Genomic DNA, 22,057 nt, shown 5'->3' with positions numbered 1-22,057 from the left:
GCAATCAAAAGTTCCCGCGCTTTTTTTCCATTCCATTGAGTATCTATACTTTTCATTTTTAGTGTATCAATTTTTTTTTTAATCTACTGTCTAGTGTCAATTCTACTTTGTGTAGACTGTGGAAGACTCAGAGAGTATTTTTATTAAACGGGGCCAGTGAAAGCCTAAAAACCGTACAGGCCGACTGCACTGCACTTCTTACTCATTAGAGTAAGTGTTCTGTGACTGCATTTCTACATTTATACTAATAATAAATACATGCTGTAGGTATGTTATTTTAATAAAAATGAATAAAATAAGGTTTAAAATAAATGATTACCCTATAACTTGGGTAAAACTTTATCTAAGTTATAGCAACATTATGCTTTGTTACAGTTTTATGTTATGTTTATTTTGATTATGACAAATTTATTGAAAATGACTACGGATCAAAAATCAATACTTTTGGAAAAAATATTTCATATAAAATTTATTTGATATAAGCTTGTTACAAATTATATTGAAAATGTTAGGTGAAAAGCAATACTTACGTGTGTATCTCCTAGATGTTTACATTCACTACGGCTTTGGTAGTCAGACAAACAACACCCAACCATTAACATTGCCTTAACGTTTATTAGTTGAAAGTAATCCGTATCTCACTACAAATATGTTTGAAAACAATAAAATCACAAAAATTCTATTCGCAAACTCGATGACATGACGGATCTTTGCTTATTTGCCCCAAAGTTGACATTGGGCCAAATAAATAAATGGGTTACTTGATAGAGATGCAAGATAAATAGGTTTGTCCCGTTCTATCTCAGTTTAGTTCTATATCGCTTGTCCTTTCTATGTGTGATGAAGTTACTAACGCTACTTCTGTAGCTTTAATATTATAAGTACTTGTTAAAACCATGTACATCTTTATGTTGATTTGAACGCTGTCAATGTGTCAGACTGGATCAAAGATGTCATAAACCTTTATGTAAATGCAGATCATGTGTTTTAAACTTGTGTAAAGACTTTTTGGCAGCACTGTGTGAACGAAAATATGTTTCAGACAATTGCAACGCATGATAACCAAATAATTATGTTTTGACAAGTATTCTACAAGTTTTGAATAACAAAAAGTTTTCGACTGGTTTCAGGGTGTAAACGAGGAGTAAAAAGTGATAAAATGGAAGTCTAAAGAGTTTTTTTTTTTGTAATCGAGTATAATGTGAAATGATTTTTTCTTATTTTGTGTTTATTTTGGTTAGCGCTGATGGTCTTGTTGCCAATGCCCTAAATAAAATAAAAAAACAAAAAGAGCAACATGACACGATATCAATTTTAATATGACAGTTCAAGAACATCAAAATTCAAGGCAGTTTGTGTATTCAAATAATGATTGGATTTTAACAACAAAAATCCCTTGGTTTGAAGCCAAGAACTATAAAATACAACAAACAATGGCGAAATGCGGAGAATTCATTAAAAGGCAATTTCCATTGATAGACGATGAGCTTAAGAAGTATGTAGAAGGTAATGCAATTTAGAGGTTAGAAAATTTTATATTGTTGTTTTTATTTCACATTATTATAAATATTGCATATAAATAAATGTTGAACCATAATTTAATACTGCAGAAATGTAGGCATATTTAAAAAATATGTTAACTGTTGTACTAATATTTAACTCGATATTTATAGTTATAGAAAACCTTTTTGATTACTTGAAAATAAAGTAATAGTCCATTGTTATCCTAGTAATTCCAAACTTATATAATTTTTATCGGTTCCTTAAAACTTTTAATGGTATATTTTAATCATTTAATAAGGGAAAAGCCTGTTTTAACTACATTAGATCTTGGGAAAAATGCACTTAATTTTATTTGGGCTTCCACAATTAAATATATTCAATAAATATTTTTTTCAAAGATGTTTTAGACAGCAGCGCTGGAGAATTTGAAGATAAAGAAGAGGTTTTTGAAGCTGTTGGTGAAGTACTTCAAGGTATTTCAGAGAAGTCAGAAAATGACATCAGGTAAGAATACCTTAACCTAAAAAAACTTATTGATGATTCATTATGTTTTAAATAATCCCTCACCTCTGGAATTAATTATTATACACTTTAATTTGTTGGGAAAGGCCAGGTCAAGTGTTACTAAGAATTGTCAGTGGAAGTGGAAGTCCACAATCTCTGCATACCCCTCTGGAAGATAGGTGTTATTGTATGTGTTTTATTTGCACCAAAAGCTGTGGATAATGGGAATGAGATGTGGAGAACCTGAATATGTTGTTGCCATTCTACAATAATTAAATATATAGTGGGATTTATTTATTTGTCCTTAATGATACATCACAGTACACATATACTAGCTGAACCAACAGACATTTATCTGTACAAAAAAATACTGTTTTTTATGAATTTATCAATTATATTTAATAACATCAAGAACTATTTTAAAAAATTGCTCCATGTTGTTAGAAATTCTTTCAGAGTAAAAAAACACTCTCAGAAAATATGTACAAACAAAACATGTATATAGACTAAATAGATAGACTTTTAATTACATCTCACACAGTAGTGATATGTTTATTCAACTTTTACTTATTCAATTTATGATATGTTTTAATGATCATGGATCATTCAGCATTTAATTTGAAAAAGTTCTTGTATTGTTATTTTAAATAAAAATATTATTATAAAAACATTACAGAGATATATGTGAAGAACTATTGCATATGTTACAACCAGAAAAATGTGGTACTACAAATGGACCAAGGAAAGTATTGGATGCACCTATCCATTTGGCATCAATGAAAACAACTGTGATTGAAAATGATGATGTGAAGAGTATATGGTTGCAAACAAGGGATGATAATTTGGTGGGTGAAGTTTTACGTTGACTATAAATTTTTTAATGATTTTCTTATAATTCATACTGAATTGAGTTTGATTTGATATTTGAGTCCATCTCCATTAGATATATAGAATGTTTCCAAATAAGAAACTGAAACTTTTCATTCATTATTACTGGTACCTAATTACATTTTTGGTTTACATTATTGGCAAAAATTAAGGTACAAGCAAACTTATCAATTACCCCTATATACTCTATGTTAAAAAACTTTGTATGATTATTGTCACCAATATTAAGTTGAATGTGGAGACACCACTAAAAATAAAATATAAAGTCAAAACCCCTTAGATTAAATGCCATGATAAAAAGAACATTTCATATTAAATGTTTTCAAAAATCTTGAGAACCCCTGACTTATTTATTCTACAAGTAAACTAAGGACATCGCCCTGACCTCGGTCCAATGGCGTATAGCTAGCATCAGCGGCGCGGCACTCATCGGCGGCTCAAACTAATAAGGCGGGCGATCTTTATTATTAATATAAACCATCGTTTTTGGCGCCACGCGCGCATCACAGGGTATATGATGAAATGGCGGAAAAATTAAAATGGTTAGACTTTTATAATTGGGTATGTTAACATTCTTTCTCTTTACTTTTTTTTATGTCTTTGTTTCCTAAAAATCAATATTTTGTTGTTCTCACTACTTCATACCAATATACGACTCAAGATTAATTATTAAGATATACGTACAGGATTTTTTAACACACTGTATAGTTTTTAATGTTGAAACAAGTGGCACAGCAAAAAATAAATTTATTGCTATTTTGGTGTTTTTTATATTTTTTAAGTTATAAAATAACTGAAAATCGAGAAATACAAAGTATTATAAAAAACATTGTTAAATAAAATTATATGCATATTTTTTTTATTTTTCAATAAAATATATTATACATTCATGGTAATTATTGTTATATCATATAACCTATTTTATTAAGCATTTACTCATGAGCTGCATCAGTATAACATTTCATCTAATTGGATTTTTCAGAGAAGATAATATTGCTGCATAATTTTGAGAAATCAAATGTGATAATTTGAACACATAAATGTCAGTTAGATGCTACCTTTATATGCATAATTTATATGCTACCTTTATATAACACTAGAAATCGAATTCTAGTAGGCTTCATAATACATAATAGCTTTAAGGGTATATGTATACACTTTTATAATAAAGTCCCAGCCACTCAAAGTTCAGGCATTATCTATAAATAAATTTAAATGTTTTATTATAAAATGTCTCTGTCGTAAATCCTATTACTCACATTTAAGTGATCGGACAGCCTGGGACTAGATTATGATTATTTATTTCTTAGCAATTACTTTAGTAGCAATCACAGTACAATATTTTATACTTTTATTAAAAAGAGCGCAAAAAAAAGAATGCTGGGAGAGCTTCTTTTCTCTCAGAGCGCCATTTGTTTCCGAAGCGGTAGTAGTATCTAGTATATTAGAAATGACATCAAAAACAATTCTAAAGGAAGGTTATAGGTTTTCACGGGCTGCTATCGGCAACTCGACGACTAGGGCGAGCCTGTTTTGCGTGGTGAGGTGGGCGGTTAATCTTGTCATCCCAGCTCCTATAGGTAGTTAATCAAACCTCTGATGTCACCCATGACCTCGGGGAGAGTCCTCGGTGACCCCAGGTGTTTGGCCCGGTAAGTGGCCACACTCCTACACTCCAGAATGATGTGTGCGGCCGTCTCTTCTGCCTCCATGCAGGCTCTGCACAGCGGGCTGTCGGTGACACCTATACAAAACAGATGTTTGTTAAAAGGGCCGTGGCCCGTTATAACATGGGTTAATTTACGTAATCTTTGGCGTGGGAGTTTTAGTAGCTTGCGAGAGAGCCTGAAGTCTACTTGGAGTAGGGCCTCTTTTGCTTGTCTACACCCTCTCACTTCCGTCCAGTATTTACTTTGTAATTCCTTGGTATGTTCTCGTATGACCATTGTAGGCCATCTAGAGGGGAGGGGGACGATTGGATCTGGTCCTGTTGCTATCATCTCCGAGCCTCTCCTGGCCAGTTCATCCGCAGCATCGTTGCCGCGTGAGTCACTGTGACCCTTTATCCATTGAAGAGTTACCTGGTTGCCATTTGCACATAACTCCGTCAGATACTGGTGACAGTCGTATATTAGCTTTGAGGTGATTGTGTTGCTTTGTAGAGCTTGTAGTACTGATTTGCTATCTGAGAGGATGCGGATTGAGTAATCCTTTACCTTTCGTGCCAAAGTAGCTGTTTTTGAGCCATCGGTGAAAATCCTGAGGTCTATAACATAAAGTCCTCTTTTGGTTCTTCATACAGCTGTATTTTGTATTTCTTATCGAAGATGTATTCCTTTGAAGACCTGTCACTTACCGCGAGCAGCAGAGACTCCTTTTCAATCACCTCAGTTAGGACCTCTGGGTGTGCGGATTGATTGGTTCACCAAAGATTTAGTGTCTTCAACCTTACTGCGGCGGAGGCCGCCTCTTGTTTTATGAAGACGTGTAGAGCCGGAAGATTTACCGTTGTTTCTAAGGCTGCAGTAGGTGTAGTTCGCATGCATCCTGTGAAAGCCATACATGCCAGTCTTTGAAATCGTTGTAGTTTATTACACGTGGTTCTAAGTCTAGTGCGTGACCACCAAACTACTGCACCATAACATATTACAGGCCGTATCACAGCACGGCATTGCCAGAAGGATATTGTAGCCGTATTAAGATCGCATCTATGTGGGCGCCCCAGTTTAGTTTGCTGTCAAGTATTACGCCTAAATACTTTACTTCGCTTGTTAATTGGAGTTCAGTGTTAAACAGTTTCGGCAGTTTGTAATTACCTAGAACTCTTTTGTTTGTGAACAATACCAGTTCCGTTTTCATTGGGTTAACTGTCAGATCGTTATCTATGCACCATTTTTCCACGATTTTTAGTGCCGCATTTGTTACTTCACATACAGTATTGGCAAACTTTCCGCATAGTTAGGTCGCATAGTTAGGTCGTCTGCGTAGCATAGTAGCGTAGTATAGTAGTGGTTTTCGTTGAGGGTGGCAATCAGATCATTTACAACCAAGTTCCATAGAAGAGGTGAGATTACACCTCCTTGGGGACAGCCTTTGGCAACTATAGCTTTCTGCGTTTCACCTTCATCGAGTAAAATTACTCTGTGCTTGAGCATGTTTTCAATCCATAATGTCAGAGTTGTACATACACCATGTCGTTGTAGGGCTTCTTTCATTTTTCTAAATTTTGTCTTATCGAAAGCCCTTCGATATACAGGAAGCTTCCTAGACAAAAGATCTTTTCCGAAAGTGCACCTTCTATAACGTTCGTTACAGCGTGTAGTGCAGATTCAGTGCTTTTACCTTGACTGTACGCATGTTGATTGGGGTGTAAGGGTATATTCCGCAGGTAATTTTCCTTCAGTTCTCTTTCGCACAGTCGTTCTAGGGTCTTCAGGGCAAAAGAGGTGAGACTGATGGGTCTGTATGATCTAGCATTAGAGTAGTCGCTTTTACCCGGTTTCGGTATGAAGATTACTTTCACCTCCCTCCATTTTCTAGGGATGTATCCATGCGCTAGACATGCCCTGAAAATGTTAGTTAACCGGATGTGAAGGGACTCTCCTCCCCATTGCAATAATGCGGGAAAGATCTCATCCGGTTGCGCCGATTTAAAGGGGTGGAAGGAATTTATAGCCCACTTCGTCTTATCATTCGTCACAAGCTTATGGGCCAGTTGCCAGTCAGCTTCTTAAGCAGTTGTGTTTTCAACCAACCACTCCGTTTACTGCGTTATTTTGCAGCCTGGGAAGTGCGTTTCTGTTAATACACGCTCTGTTTCTTCTGGTGAGTTAGTGAAAGTACCATCAGGTTTTCGCAAGGATTCCAGAATATGTCTAGGCTGATTGGAGACCATTCTTCTAACCCTGTTTGCTTGGTTTTGGCATTGAGTGCCATTGCAGTATTTACGCCAACTTTCAGATTTTCTATATCTGATGCGTTTCTTGTATTCAGACTTACTGTCCTTGTAGATATCCTAGTCGTATTGTTCACCTGTGTTCATTGCGCGGTTTAGATGTCTCCTCACTTTTTTCCTGAGCCTTTCCAGTTCAGGTCCCCACCATGGCTGGGGTTTAGGTTTTTCAGATTGGGGGGAGATGAGGGGGCATGTAGCGTGATAGCTGGCTATCATAAGATCACTGATTGTTGGATATAGAATTAGACATACCCTCCGTTGCCAGGGGTTTTTTTTTTATTGAATAGGAGGACAAACGAGCGTACGGGTCACCTGTTGTTAAGTGATCACTGCCGCCCACAATCTCTTGCAACACCCGAGGAATCACAGGAGCGTGGCCGGCCTTTTAGGAAGGTGTTCCCCCCCTTTTTGGAAGGTACCCATGTCGTATCGTCCCTGAAACACCGCACAAGGAAGCTCATTCCACAGCTTTGTAGTACGTGGAAGAAAGCTCCTTGAAAACCGCACTGTGGAGGACCGCCACACATCCAGATGGTGAGGATGATATCCTAACTTGTGGCGTGTCGTGCGAAGGTGGAATTCGGCGGCAGGAATCAGGTTAAACAGCTCTTCGGAACACTCCCCGTGATAAATGAGGTAGAAGACACACAATGAAGCGACGTCTCTACGCAACGCCAAGTGATCCAGCCGTTCACAGAGCACTGGGTCCCCGACAATGCGAGCTGCTCTGCGTTGCACGCGGTCAAATGGATCAAGCTGATACTAGGGTACGCCAGACCAGAGATGACAGCAATACTCCATGTGTGGCCGGACCTGCGCTTTGTAGAGCGCTAGTATGTGGGCCGGCTTGAAGTATTGCCGTGCTCTATTAATGACGCAAAGTTTCTTTGAAGCCAGTTTGGCTTTGCCTTCCAGATGACCACAAAATTGGCAATCGCTCGAGATTTCGAGACCCAGTATTCCGATACTAGGCGAGGCTTTGAGGGAAGTGTTGTCGAAGAGCGGTGATACGACAAATGGGGGTTTTTTTTAGTGGTGAACGCGCAAACTTGAGTCTTCTGGGGGTTAAATTGGACAAGGTTCAATTTTCCCCATTCCGCGACCTTCTCAAGAGAGGACTCGATAGAAGACACAAGTTTCTCCAGGCACTGGTCGACGATTTCCCGAGAGAGACCTGCATGGCCCGTGTATATGGCATCACCAGTGCTGTCGTCTGCATAGCAATGAATGTTGGAGGTGTCCAACATATCATTGATATGCAGAAGAAACAGCGTGGGAGACAGCACACAGCCTTGGGGCACTCCAGAATTCACGGGCTTCGGGTTCGAGCAATATCCAAGGGTAATGTCAATAATTGTTTTGCTCCTCTTGTTAATAAAGGTGGGTTCTGACCCTACATTTAAAATAATAAATTTTCCTATTTATAGTTAGGGACTTCCCACATGTTCTTTACAGTTAGGCTGTCTCCATTTTGTAGTGTTATTTCTGGGACGGCTGCCTTTAGCCACTCAAGTGTGTTGAGATTGGAGCACCATAGTTCCAGGACGCCCCCGTCATAGATTGGCTTGCCCAGAAAAGCAGGCCCTTTTCTCTCCTCACTAATGGCCGCTATGGCCATCAGCTTGTCTTCAAGTTTGTTTTGTATAATCTGGACTGCATTTGCGTCTATATGCCCTGTTGTGACGGATGTTATTGCTACAACTGGGTCAGTTTTCGCGGCGTTGGCATATGTAGTAGGTGTAGGCCGATTCAATAGTTTTGCCCTCTTATGGTCCCCCCTTGGAGAGTTAGTATCGTCCAGACGAGAACGTTTGGTCGGTACAGAGGGTTGGGCTACGGCACTGACTTTGTTGGAAGGAGGCCCTCGGTTATTGGTTGTTGGGGCCTTCCTGGAATCAATTTGGGTTTGATTCCCCGTTGGCGTTTTGAGCTTCGGCCTTGCGAAGGCGGGCTGCTATGCGCCTCTGTCTACTGTTGGGACGATGGTGACTCGTAGGTGTCGATTACGTTTGACTTTCCCTTTTACAGGGCTTATCTTGCTTTCGGCCCTCGTAGGACACGAGGGTCCAACCAGCCTCCAGTCTACTGACTGCTTGGGCAGGCACCACTTACGCAGTGTCTGTGCCCATAGACGGTTGGGCCTATGATGGCTCTTTCGCCAGTATGCTCCGGGTGCCAGTAGGTGTTGAACACTCTCCGGGTGTGTTAGTATCCTTGGTAGATTTCTCCACCAAGGAACCAGTTATGGTACCTTTTGGTTTCCCTCCAGGTCCCATTTTAAGGGGTTTGTTGGATCTGTTGTTCTCCATGTTAAAACCGGGTTCGATTTCGTTCCCCCCGTTCTCCACCCTCCACGGAGCCCGCACCTGGGGATGGTTAACTTAAACATCAGGGCTACGAAGGAAATATAGGTTCAGCTAGTTGGCCTCTTGCGCGACATCGGGAGCTCGAGATGGATGGCTGGTAGATCGATCCAATCCGCCAGGTCCTCCACCCATTCTTACCCCGTCAGCATGGCCGAGCACCTACCCCTTATGGAGACCAACCTTACCTCGCCTGTGACCCCGCCGAGGCGGGGACACGTGACCATTACCCACGTGACGGCTACTCACGGGGCTACCGTTTAGCTTGAAATCAGGGCCAAAGAAAGCGTATTACGTTACAGGGGTAACAAAACCCCGACCCCTCTCCCGCTCAGCTCCCCAGGATTCCGTCATCCCCGCGTACGGCGATCAACTGCGCAGGCCAAAACGCAGGTGGATGCTATAGAATCTTCCGGTTGGCACCCACTAACCGCCGGAAGAGTCGAGCAGATATTAGCCATTAGCCAGCAAGAGACAGCCATTGCGCACGGTTAGTGAAAATCGAGCACAATAACTAATCAATCACTGGACCAATGTTACCAGGGCGCACCGGGGAGGTAGGTGTCGCTCCATTCAGAACGCCTCAAAGAGGTTTCTTTATGGATCCACTCCTCCGCCCACATGTGGAGGTTTTCTGCTGAGCGCCCCTTTCTAAAGGAATCAATTTTGAGAAAATAAATGCCTTTTATGCCTTTTATTTTAGTGTCAGCATTGATTATTTTCTTTTACGTTACAGAAAGTTGATGCGAGAAAATTAGAAAAAGCTGAAGCAAAGTTACAACAAAAGCAACAGAAAAACAAAGAAGCAAAAATACCAATTATTGCTCCAGTACTACAAACTGCAACTGCCTCACAAGTAACATCAAAGAAAGATAGCAAATTAGAAGCAAAAGGAACAAATAGAACTCAGGATATCAGAATAGAAAATTTTGATATTGCTTATGGTGATAGGTAAGAAATTTCCCAAAAGTCTAGACTCCAGAGTAAAGTGGGGTTTTCACTTTTCGAATACATTCTGACCAAGTACACTTGGTTACTCAAACACTACTTGTAAAGTGTGATTATTTAAGTCATAGTGGCACATTATGTTAATGACCAATCAAAAGTTATATATGCTTTGATTGTTAGGGCAAATATTATTTATTGCACCACCTGTTTATTATTTTTAAATTAGAGTATTTAATTATATTAATACTATTATTATCTATTTAAATTTATTATTACTATTAAAAACTATTTAGTTTTATTATTAAGCTATTTAACCCACCTTTAAGTTTGTCAGAATCATCAGAATTGTTGGGTTTTTCAAGAATCCTGAGCAGCACTGCATTGTTATAGGCAGGACGTATCAATTACCGTCAGCTGATAATACCTCACGTCTCGCCCCTTATTAAAAAATATAGATACTGGGTAAACAAATAGATTTTGTTTGTATAATTTAAAAAAAAGACATGCTTTCATGAATTTATTTAAAGCCATTTAATATTAAGACTACAAGTCTTCATTCACAAAATTTATTGGTGCATGTCGCATTAAAATCTGTTTGTTAATTTTTGAATTCACCCTGTTCAGAATGCAGAGGGCTTTTACTTTTTATATAAATTTCATTCTAGGGTATTGTTACAAGGTGCTGATCTAGTCCTAGCATTTGGACGTCGCTATGGTCTTGTAGGTAGAAATGGGCTTGGTAAGACCACCCTCCTTCGAATGATATCAGCTAAGCAACTTAAAATACCTTCCCATATATCAATACTTCACGTGGAACAGGAAGTTGTTGGGGATCAAACCATAGCTTTACAAAGTGTTCTTGAATGTGACACTATAAGAGAGAATTTATTGAAAAGAGAAAAAGAAATAACTGCAACACTTAACAATGGGTAAGTAATTTTATATTATACGAGTATGATCAAAATACAGAACAAACCAGAACCTGTCAACACATTAAATAGTGAGGCAAAGTAAACTAGCACATGGTAGACCCTCACACTGATAATTATGCCGTTGTGTGTCGTTGCAATAATGCCAGGCATGTGAAGAAATCGAATTGGATTACATTCGATCTGTGGGCAGCACTTTTTCAATTCATTTTAATTTTAACATTTCAAATTTCATAAATGATACCTAAACACAGTAATGTATGGAGAGTTGATAGTACTGAGGGGGGTTGTAAGTCACGGGCATCAAGTAATTTTGTCACAATATGCTGCATACAAATGTGATTGAACACTTCTTCTGGTTTTTTCTGTATTCTGAGATATTATGTGAGTATTTATTCCATTACAACAAATTTGCTTTTGTGGTTTATGTGCTAACTTCTGTTTTCTGAATCTGGTGATAAAAGGGTTTCTTTTCACTCCAATCTTCTACATAGGTAAGTATCTTCTGGTACTGTTACTGAAGTAACAATGCATATTTGAGGCATCCAAAATATAATTGGTGCACCCAAAATGGACCTTATTAGAATAATGAATTGTGAAAACAGAAGCCCTGATACCACAAACAATTTGTAGACACACAGCCTTAGGAAAATCCATAGGCTTTGACTTTTGAGTCTGATTACCAAAAACCGATATCAACTTGTTTTCAAAAGATTTCGGACGCTCCTCGTGGAAGGTGCGAGATACTTAAGCAAAATGAGTTGACAAGATGTGATGCATCTTATGCAATTTTTTCTTAAACAAGGATAGTAAGTTGTATTGTGTAAGTCCAGAAGCAACTGACTATAAATTAAATGTTCATTTTACAGTTCAACAGATCCGAGTCTCTCAAATGAACTGACAGAAGTGTATGCACAGCTAGAAAATATCGAAGCGGATAAGGCTCCGGCACGAGCGTCAATAATTCTCAGTGGGTTAGGTTTCACGCCAGAGATGCAAGCTCGAGCAACGAAGACATTCTCCGGAGGCTGGAGGATGAGACTGGCCCTGGCGAGAGCGCTGTTTTCGAAGTGAGTGTGGACCTGATAAAATAACAAATATGCCAACACAATATTAAGAGTCTAATTTTGACAAAGGCTGTGTATATTTTCTCTGCCGCTCATAATGCGGGCTGCTGTCAGGTTTGGTGTGTTGATTGTATCATTTTTACTTCATTATTTTAAAGAATAGGTACAAAAGTGATGTGTTGAAAATAATTTTGACCAATGTAGACGAAACGCGCGACACTAATGAACGTTTTACTGTTTCTTTCTCCCGGCCTAACTATTGGCTAACCATTCTCATCCAGTTTATTGCGGGCCCACTTCACTTTGTTCGCTAACTCCATCTAGTTCCTCCCTACAGTTTAATTGACGTCATTATTTCGCCGCAGCTGTGGTCTGCCTCTAGGTCTCTTTTTGCCCCAAAGTCTTAAAATTAATAAATAAGTTTATAGGTATTTCCAAAAAAAATATTAGAATTCAACAGTGCACTCTGTTGATACTCAACTTCTTTGTGGTGATGTTAGTTTAAAAAAAATTATCGAAGAGGATGGCAAACGATCGTTCCTGAAAGGATAGGCATCACAGGTACGTTTCCGGCTCTTTAGAAAGGTGTAGGTGTTTGTATTTTAAGGTATCCATGTCCTATCGTCCTGGAAACACAGATTACGAGGCTAAGACGATTTTAGGATGCAGCATTCTTACTTTTCTGCATGATTCTTTCAGTGTGATTATTTATTGTGCGTGAAGAGTTCGCGGGGTCATTTTAGTGTTGGGTCGTGTGTGTTTACTGTGTACTGTTGTATAATTAAAGTGATCCATCATTTCCATAATAATGTAGTGCTGAGATGTAATCACTAAATATGGTGTCTATTTATTTATTTACAGACCTGATCTCCTACTCCTAGACGAGCCTACCAACATGTTAGACATTAAAGCCATTATCTGGTTAGAGAATTACCTCCAGAACTGGCCGACCACTTTACTTGTTGTCTCCCACGACCGCAACTTTCTGGACACAGTACCGACTGATATAATGCATTTACATTCACAAAGGATTGATATTTATAGGTAAGAGATATCACGATTGCCATATTTTGCAAATTTTCAATCACACTTACCTTTTTATGTGATGGTTTCTAAGTAATTTTTCTGTTGTATACAATCCAATTATGATTTGTTGCAATGAAGTTGTAAGTATACCAAATCTAAGGAGTTATTTTTAATAAAATTAACCAAAACAATGATGTCAAACAATCTGTGCTAATGGGCTATACAATTACAGTTAATCTTAGATAAAGATAACAGATAGCCAGTAAATCTGAACTCTATTTAACTCCCTAATCTCCAAATAAGGATAGCCTACCGTATACGCGACCTAGGTAAGCTATTCCCACTCAAGTGTGAGGTGGCGTCTCTATCATAACCACATACCAATATGTTTTCGAATTCATCTATTTCTACGTTTATTCGACATCGTCATTAGATAAAGAATTTCAAAGAGTGTGTCGAGATGGCTAAATGACATTGGGCCAGCGACAAGTGTTGTACCGACCACCGACCTTCTCTAACAACACTTTCTCAATCTGTCTCTCAAACTTACTACTCTCTATTTATTTTATATTAGAGGTGGCAACCGGTGAATGGTTCATCTGATGGAAAGGGAAATCAGCAGCCCAGGACCAGAAACCAAGAGTAACCTTGCTGGCCTGTAAGCTGAGCTCTAAAGCGTAATACCATCGTTGGCGACCACATCCTGCTCCTAGGTGTTGTTTGTAATACATTAAGAATTCGACCTCGACGATGAACTGTTATTGGGATACAATTGACGACCTAAAATGAACTGCTTTGCTATTTCATACCACGACGTCATTAGAGCTATCCAATTTAGGTTGACATCAAATCAAGTCTGAATTTGAATCGCAAACTGTATATTACCTATATTTTTACCGGATAGCTTGTGTCAAAGTGAGCGATTCAACAAAAGTTGCTACCTTCTTAGCGGAAAGTGGATCGTGTTGTTAATAACTTTTAAAATATAGTGAAAACATATATAAAACATACAGAACAGGAAAATTTAATTGATGAAAGATGAGATGAGGATTCTTTATTGGACTTTATGGAAAACAAAATACTGAAAAAACTACCGGAAATGAAAATTCTAAAGACGAGGCAGTAAGGCCGCTGGCTATAGCCTGTTCGCAAGAACGAATTTAAAAAATGTACTCTGTTCTGTCAAATCAAACATGAATGGAGGTGCGTTCATAACTCGTTTTGATTAGTTTATTTTTACGAAAACACCCAAGCAAACCTTTAATTTGTTATTCTAAGAACTATATATAACTATATATATATACCTATTATTTAATAAGTACTAAAAAGAGCTTAATAGTTTATTAACAATTTTAAAATGTATTTATAGTAATTTCTACGCAAATAAAACCGCTTAAATCATATTTTAGGTTTTGAAACTTACAGCATCATCTCTTTCTCACACCGCAGACCACTGACAAATTTATTTCGTTCATTTTTCCATAAGCGATTCAAACGCCATTCAGTTATAGGCACTTCATGGTGCTAATCTTAGCGATTCAGTTTAGGTACCTAAACTGAACTGCATCAGAATTGAATCGCTTATTAATAGTTGATGGTAGGCCTTCTGTACTCATCTCTGGGCGGGTGCGCCCCAGTACCAAGCTTCTACTATTTGACCACGTACAACGAAGAGGGACTCGAATCATCGACGATCAAGTCCTCTCCGATCGGCTTGATTCTTTGGCGTAGCGTAGAGATGTGAGTTCTCTCTGCATCTTCTACCGAATTTATCACGGGAATGCTCAGAAGAGCCGTTCGGGTTGATTCCAGCGTCCGAATTCCACCATTACGTCAAAATGCAAAATACCACCCGCATCTCTTTGACGTCTGGCAAGTTCAATTTTGGACGCGGTGTTACTAGGGCTCATCAGGACTGGAGGTGGGCTAAACTGTTATAATTTTTCAATGAATTATACTGTTGTGTTATATTTTTCTAACTGTTGTTGTAAACTGTTATAATATATATTACGCTGATAGTTGTTGTTGCGGTTTGAAGTTATTTAAGTGTTATAATATAACATATTTGAAGAGGAATAATTACCTTAATACTAAGTACTAGGTAGATGGTATTTTTTTTGTTGTGCTTTTTAGAAAGCTTTTTTCTTCCTGTGTACCTACACAGAACAATCTTATCGTCTAATGAGTAAAAAAACTTTAAACTAAACGTATATTTACACTATTCACAAAACTTTTATTTTTACACTAACACTTGTCTATTTACATAAAAAAATAAAAATAACTCAAGACGTATTATATATTACACATATCCATTTAATTTACTATTCATACTATAGTTTTTACAAACATTTTACTTCAAAATGATAATAATAATTTTCAAAACACAACTAGCAGTTTGTCAATTTAAAAACTCGTAAATAATGATTCTCATTGGAAATATAATGAATGAAAGTGTTGTTTTATCCAAAATGTTATTTATCTTCGTCTCATCGCAAATAGAAATAGCTCTAATGTTTATAGCAAGAGTGTTTATAATACTTTTCAATCTAAAACAACAGTGTTATAATTTTATATTTGTTCGTCGCAAGTAAAAATAGCTTTTATTGTGATATGCGAAGTGTTCACATTACTTTGAATACTAAGCACACCTACTAAAGCGAATTAGAAAAAGGGCCATCTGTTAAAAAACATTAAATTTACAAAATTTTTAATAAAAGAAACGCACCACTTTCCGCTCGTATACATAGATGGCGCTGTAATTAAATTTCAAACGAACTTTAATAGTACGGAAATTATTTATATAATTATATTATAACGGTCTAGTGGCCAATTTTATACTGTGTTATACTGTTGTAAAAATATATTGTAATATATAATGTGTTGTGTGTTATAAACGCCCACCTCTAATTAGGACTAGACAAATAGCCACACTCTTCAAATAAATTAATAATGCTTGAAGGTCCCTTAGTCTTATCTGTTATCGGAGGCATAAAGTTTGTGTGTAGCGATGTCCGGTGGTGGTGTTTTATACTTTGTGTAACAAATGATGTAATAATGATTGCAGAGGTAATTACGAGCAGTTCCACAAGACAAAGACAGAGAAGTTGAAGAACCAGCAACGAGAGTATGAGGCCCAGCAACAGCACCGGGCACACACGCAGGAGTTCATCGACCGCTTCCGGTACAATGCCAACCGGGCCTCCTCCGTGCAGAGCAAGATCAAGATGCTGGACAAGCTGTGAGTACACCCTTACAACACCTCACACCTCATCACTAACTACTCAAGTTCCATTTCAGCCGGAACACGACCACTACTGGACGAAGGCTTCGATCGGTCCTGCGCTGCCCTCGTGCAACGAATTTCTGGTTGACTATTCCTGAATTATAACAATTAAATTATACGTTATTAAGAAAACAAAACAGGTTATTAATTAATAATGTCGTAAAAAGTCACGGTATTATTAGCTGCGGAAAAATATAAACTACAATGATTATATGATAAATATTGTGCACTTTTAAAAACAATATCTTTTTATTAATGATTCAATTTGTTAATTAGATAATCTATGGATATAAATTATAAATGAACTGCATTCAAGTAGACTCAATAATTATTTTTAATCGTACTAATTAAAAATATTTATTATAATATTAAAATTGATTTATTACGTCACAAAAAGCTCTAATAGCCGACTAGACTAGACCGACTGCCTTGAGAAAACCGATATATTTGAGGGAAATAATAATAATACCAGAACACATTATTGTTCATAGTCTATTCTATAGACTGATGGTTGGTAGAATTATGTAAAAAAATCCTTGGGGGTTTTGATGAATTATGACCTTATGAGGTATTTATGATGGAAGAGGAAAACAAACAAGCAGATTGGTCACCTGATGTAAAGAGATCACCGTTCACATTCTCTTGCTACACCAGAGGAATCACAGGAGCGTTGCCGGCCTTTATGGAAGGTGTACGCGCTTTTTTTTAATGCACCCATGTCTTATAGTCCCGGAAACACCGCACAAGGAAGCTTCTACAGCTTTGTAGTTACAGTTACAGCATGTTAGTGGAAGAAAGTTCCTTGACAAGCGCACTGTGGAGGAACACCAGATTCCCAGATGGTGGTATTCCTGTATTCCCACAACGCTGGATATGTGACTGTAGTTGTTGTTTTAAATGTATTCTAAACCTGATCAATTATTTCAGACCAGAACTGAAGGCAATAGAGAAAGAGATAGATGTCGTTCTGCGGTTCCCAGAGACAGAGCCGCTGTCACCTCCAATATTACAGTTAAACGAAGTTGGATTCTATTACTCTAAGGATAAAGTTATATTTACTAATGTCAATCTCGGAGCCACGTTGGAGTCCAGGATATGTATTGTGAGTATTGAAACAAACATTCTCTAGAGTTGTTCACCAATCTCATTTGTGATACTTGACACTGTTGCTAGCTCCCAACATTTTATATATTTTGCAACAGCTTGTAATTGTATAAAGTAGATACTAGATTTAGAGGGACCTATTCAATAACAAAAATTCAGGGCCCTTGAAATGTATGTCTCTAAGATATTTTAAAGTTTAATTTATAAAAATCACAAGACTTACGCTTAACCATTACCTAAGTTACCTATGGTCGCGGAAATGTGCTTAAATTTCGTTGCTTTGAGGATGCACATCGTCAACTTTCACCAAGAGCCAATTAAGTACGAACAAAAATCTTTTTATTTTTTTGCTTATTAATTAATATTTATTAATTTGCTATGGTAAAACCAATATACTAGCGTATAGACAGCCCGTTATTCGTTCAACAACCAAAATGGGGAAAAATAGATTCACTCTCCTTTTGTATGTTCGTGTATCTCCGCCAGAGATGTGTGTTTATATGATAGTGGTAAGTAGTGAGTGTATGAGAAACAATATTATGTAGCAAAAGCTTTCAGTTATAGCTCATGATGGTATATTTCTTGAACTGCTGTGATACTGGTGACCCAGTGTGTGTCCATTAGTTTAAAAAATTATGCAGTGCTTTATAATAATATTTTACCGACCATCCATGTTGTATGTGGGCTTGTTCTACGAATCTCTGCCCTTCCTTCAAACTTTTTTTATGGAAGAGAAAGAAAAACGAGCAAACAGGTCACTTGATGTCAAGTGATCACCGCCGCCATCATTCTGTTAATTAGATCTTGTGGAAGGTGCTCAAGTATTTCAAAAACCGAGGGCCGATTTGTGACTCGAGTTGCTTCTGTCTCTTGTTCGAGCTACACGGTCCGGCTGGTGATCCCCGAGCATGTGGGTTTGACGAAAAAATTACAAGAGATAGCTAGATAGATAGTAGTATAGACTACTGACAGCTACAGAAACGGATAATATTGAGACGCGTGAATTGCAATTTCCATACAAACTTCTATCCCTGGTAAGCTATCCGTGCTCCCATTGACAGACAGCGTGTACGGATAAAATGAGTTACCGTCGATGAGTTTATTGGGACAGAAAAGTCAAGGATAGATGGATTTTTTATCTCAAATAGGCCACAAACGGAGATAGATTGAATATTGGGAACGGCCGTTAGTGTTCATGTAAAATGCTATGCTCACTGCCAGTCAAAACCTTTCTATCTTCGGCTACAAACGTCATGTCAACTTCTTCAATCATTTGTTCATTCACTACCATTGTTGGGCGACCCGAGTGAGTATTATCTGTAGAATATGATGGAGTATTAACACTTAAAATATCCTGGAAATCTTGATTGATTTGTTTTTTTACCTTAAAATATTCGAGCACAGATACTTATTAACCGCACGCAATTCAGTTTTATTCATTTTCGACAACACAAAAAAGAGAAAAAAGATATACTCTATTTATTTTTTCCTTTTATCTCAAGTAATTAATATTCCAGATTTAACAGTACTACCTGTTTTGTTCCAAAGAGAGAGAGAGAGAGAAAGCACCTCATTCTCACTATTAATTGAACGTCCCTCCTATACCTGTTACATAAAAAAAAGTTTATGTATTATAATATGATCTATGATTCTTTTCAATAAAATAGTTTGTATTGTAAAATATTATCTTTAATATCACATACGAAATCGTTGGTGAAGTCATAACAATGTTGTACACAATCAACACACCGCTACAGCAGCAGTAATGACAGCGGTCTTCAAAGAGTTGTTACTCGTGCAGGACTGGAAGTCTTACCGCAATCATAACTTACTATTGAGCACAACAATATCAACAATTAGTATGAAATAAAACTGACTGTCGACACATTACTTTGTTTGTAGACCAATTGACAGTGACCAACAGTAACAAAATAACCACCGGTAAAACTTTTGACAGTCCATCTTTCACATGGGTCGTGATATTATCTGAAAATTTTCATAGATGGCTTATAATTTGGATCCTAGACCCTTGTATAGTTATTACGGGCACCCACAAATCAACGACGTCTTCTCACTATCTCATCGATTCCTTAGTGGTGGTAAAAGGTATTATGTATAACTTGAACATTCTAAGTGTTATTTTTAGAACTAAATGTACAAAGAACTTTTGACTTGATTTGAATAATTAAATTATTTAAACTTTCGTCAGATATTATAACTTAATTAAGACGGCCTTACTCACTGTTTATCGGTTTGTGTGTTCTGACTAGTTTCGGACAATTCGGAGGTCCTTCATTGATCAGGGTGAGCTGAGTGTCTCCCGCCCTGACCAGCCGCGCACTACGAGCACAAGTCTGCAGGATGAGACGGGACGTTATCGCGAACACTCACCTTGATTTGAATATTTTGAACTCTTGTATATAAAACAAACAAAGCTCTGCAAACAGCATTACGGATTCAGATGTATTATGATATGTTTAGGTTGGTGACAATGGTGCCGGTAAGACAACACTGCTCAAGATAATAATGGGAATTCTGTCCCCGACCAACGGAGTGAGAAGCGTTCATCGTGGATTGAAGTTTGGATACTTCAGCCAGCACCACGTGGACCAGTTAGAAATGAATGTGAACTCTGTGGAGCTGCTGCAGAGGAATTATCCAGGTGAGACAGTGAACGACTAACATAGTATGGCTCAAATTAAAATATTGTGATTCAAAATAGGACATGTTATTACTTATTGAAAGTCAAAAACTACCACCCATTCCAATAAGGATATACCTCAGACCTGAGATGAACGGGAGCAACAAGCTCAGTGGGCTTCTTTGTTTTTTCCATAAAAATATAATTACAAAGTAATATTAATTAAACTCGCTAAATACAATTAAGATTGTAATGGGTAGGGCGTATCAATTACCATCAGCGGAACGCCCTGCTCGTCTCGTCCCTTATTTTCATTTAAAAAAAAATCCATTCCCAATCTGTGGTATCATTATGTTAGTAACCATTACTACACAAACATTTATTAACAATTCATTTGAATATCGAAATTTTGAACTTTTTCTGGGATCTTGTTGTACCAGCACATACATCATCACCCCATAAAAGACTTACTAACTCGACTTAGCCGAGTAGTAAGCATTATAAGTTTATGTTTATTCCTGGTGTTAACGTTATGGTTACGACAGTTTCTACCAATATAACATTACCAAGAATATATTGAGAGGCAACAGTCATTATGTTTATTTCTTTAAATTTTTCTCTCAATGATTCTTTAGGACCTAGGTTATAAATAGTGCGATAGTATAGAATTAACTAAAGAAAAGTATCTATGTCAGTTAATTGTTTACTTTAGGTTTGCATAACCTAACAAATGTCTCTTTATGATTCAGTGGCTTCAGTTCGTGATCCATCGTGCTGTGAGCTTCTCGTATTGACGGAATAGCAACACCCTGTTTAATTTTCAGGAAAATCCATAGAAGAGTACAGGCGACAGCTGGGCAGCTTCGGAGTGAGCGGTGACCTGGCGCTCCAGACCATCGCCAGTCTGTCCGGAGGGCAGAAGTCGAGGGTAGCGTTCGCGAACATGTGCCTGGGTAACCCCAACTTCCTGGTGCTCGATGAACCCACGAACCACCTGGATATAGAGACCATTGAGGCCCTTGGCAAAGGCATCAACAAGTATACGGTATGTATTTTGTAGGATTCTTAAAATAGTATGGCAGAAGAAGCATAAAAGCAGAATTAACGCAGTTGAGATGCGATCACTGCGTAGTAGATGTGGAGTGAGACTGATTGCTAGAATACCGAATGTGGTAATACGAGCGAGATGTGGTCTGAAAGAAGATGTTGTGACAAGGACTGAGAAAGGAATGATGAAATGGTCGCGGGAGACCTCGTAGAACATTCGGGACAATTCAAATTGGGGGCCGTTTTGAGAAAAGGAAAGGTCTGAAGCACTCGGCGAGCATGTATGAAAAGAGTAATGAATGTAGCGGAAGGGCGTGAGGTTTGTGAGGATAGAAGTAAGTGGCGTTTTGGTGTCTCTACCTACTGGGACGGGAACAAGGCGTATGTGTGTGTGTCCTAAAATAGCTGAAAGGGCAAAAGGCCTCGTTTGGTGTAAGATAATTAGTGTGTGGTAATATTATTAATATTTATATTATTATTATTATTAAATAGTGATTATTATTATTAAATAGTATGTATTTAATTTTCACCAGGGCGGTGTTATCCTTGTATCTCATGACGAGCGGTTAATACGAATGGTTTGTAAGGAGCTGTGGGTCTGTGGCGGAGGTTCCGTCAAGAGTATAGAAGGAGGCTTCGACGAGTACAGAAAGATTGTAGAGAAAGAATTGGAAGCGCAAAATAAGTGACATTAGATTTTATTTGTATATTATTTATAATAAACTATGTAAAAAGTATATTATAATTATAAAGAAAAAAACTATAAACACTGCCTTTCATTATTAGATACTTTACAAAT

General features: G+C 37.7%; 1 protein-coding gene across 1 annotated transcript; it reads left to right on the top strand.

Moving 5' to 3' along the window:
- The first annotated feature begins 1,315 nt into the window (after nt 1-1,315).
- LOC126966220 (ATP-binding cassette sub-family F member 3) lies at nt 1,316-22,025 on the top strand. Its single transcript, XM_050810169.1, has 12 exons — nt 1,316-1,506; nt 1,902-2,007; nt 2,684-2,852; nt 9,950-10,164; nt 10,827-11,090; nt 11,960-12,160; nt 13,019-13,201; nt 16,248-16,421; nt 17,394-17,568; nt 20,052-20,232; nt 21,036-21,256; nt 21,792-22,025. Exons 1-12 carry the CDS (start codon nt 1,320-1,322, stop codon nt 21,945-21,947), a joined length of 2,232 nt encoding a protein of 743 aa, XP_050666126.1. The 5' UTR covers nt 1,316-1,319; the 3' UTR covers nt 21,948-22,025.
- The last annotated feature ends 32 nt before the right edge of the window (nt 22,026-22,057 follow it).

This window comes from Leptidea sinapis, chromosome 1, assembly GCF_905404315.1.
Source record: "Leptidea sinapis chromosome 1, ilLepSina1.1, whole genome shotgun sequence".
NCBI classification, from domain to species: Eukaryota; Metazoa; Arthropoda; class Insecta; order Lepidoptera; family Pieridae; genus Leptidea; species Leptidea sinapis.
Note: the sequence above shows the minus strand (reverse complement) of the source record. Positions and strands in the feature narration are given on the sequence as shown.

Coding starts and splice junctions, on each gene's coding strand:
- LOC126966220 (XM_050810169.1), top strand. CDS start 1,320: ATGACAGTTCAAGAACATCAAAATTCAAGGCAGTTTGTGTATTCAAAT. Junction 2,008..2,683: donor AAGTCAGAAAATGACATCAG/GTAAGAATACCT, acceptor AAAACATTACAG/AGATATATGTGAAGAACTAT. Junction 10,165..10,826: donor GATATTGCTTATGGTGATAG/GTAAGAAATTTC, acceptor ATTTCATTCTAG/GGTATTGTTACAAGGTGCTG.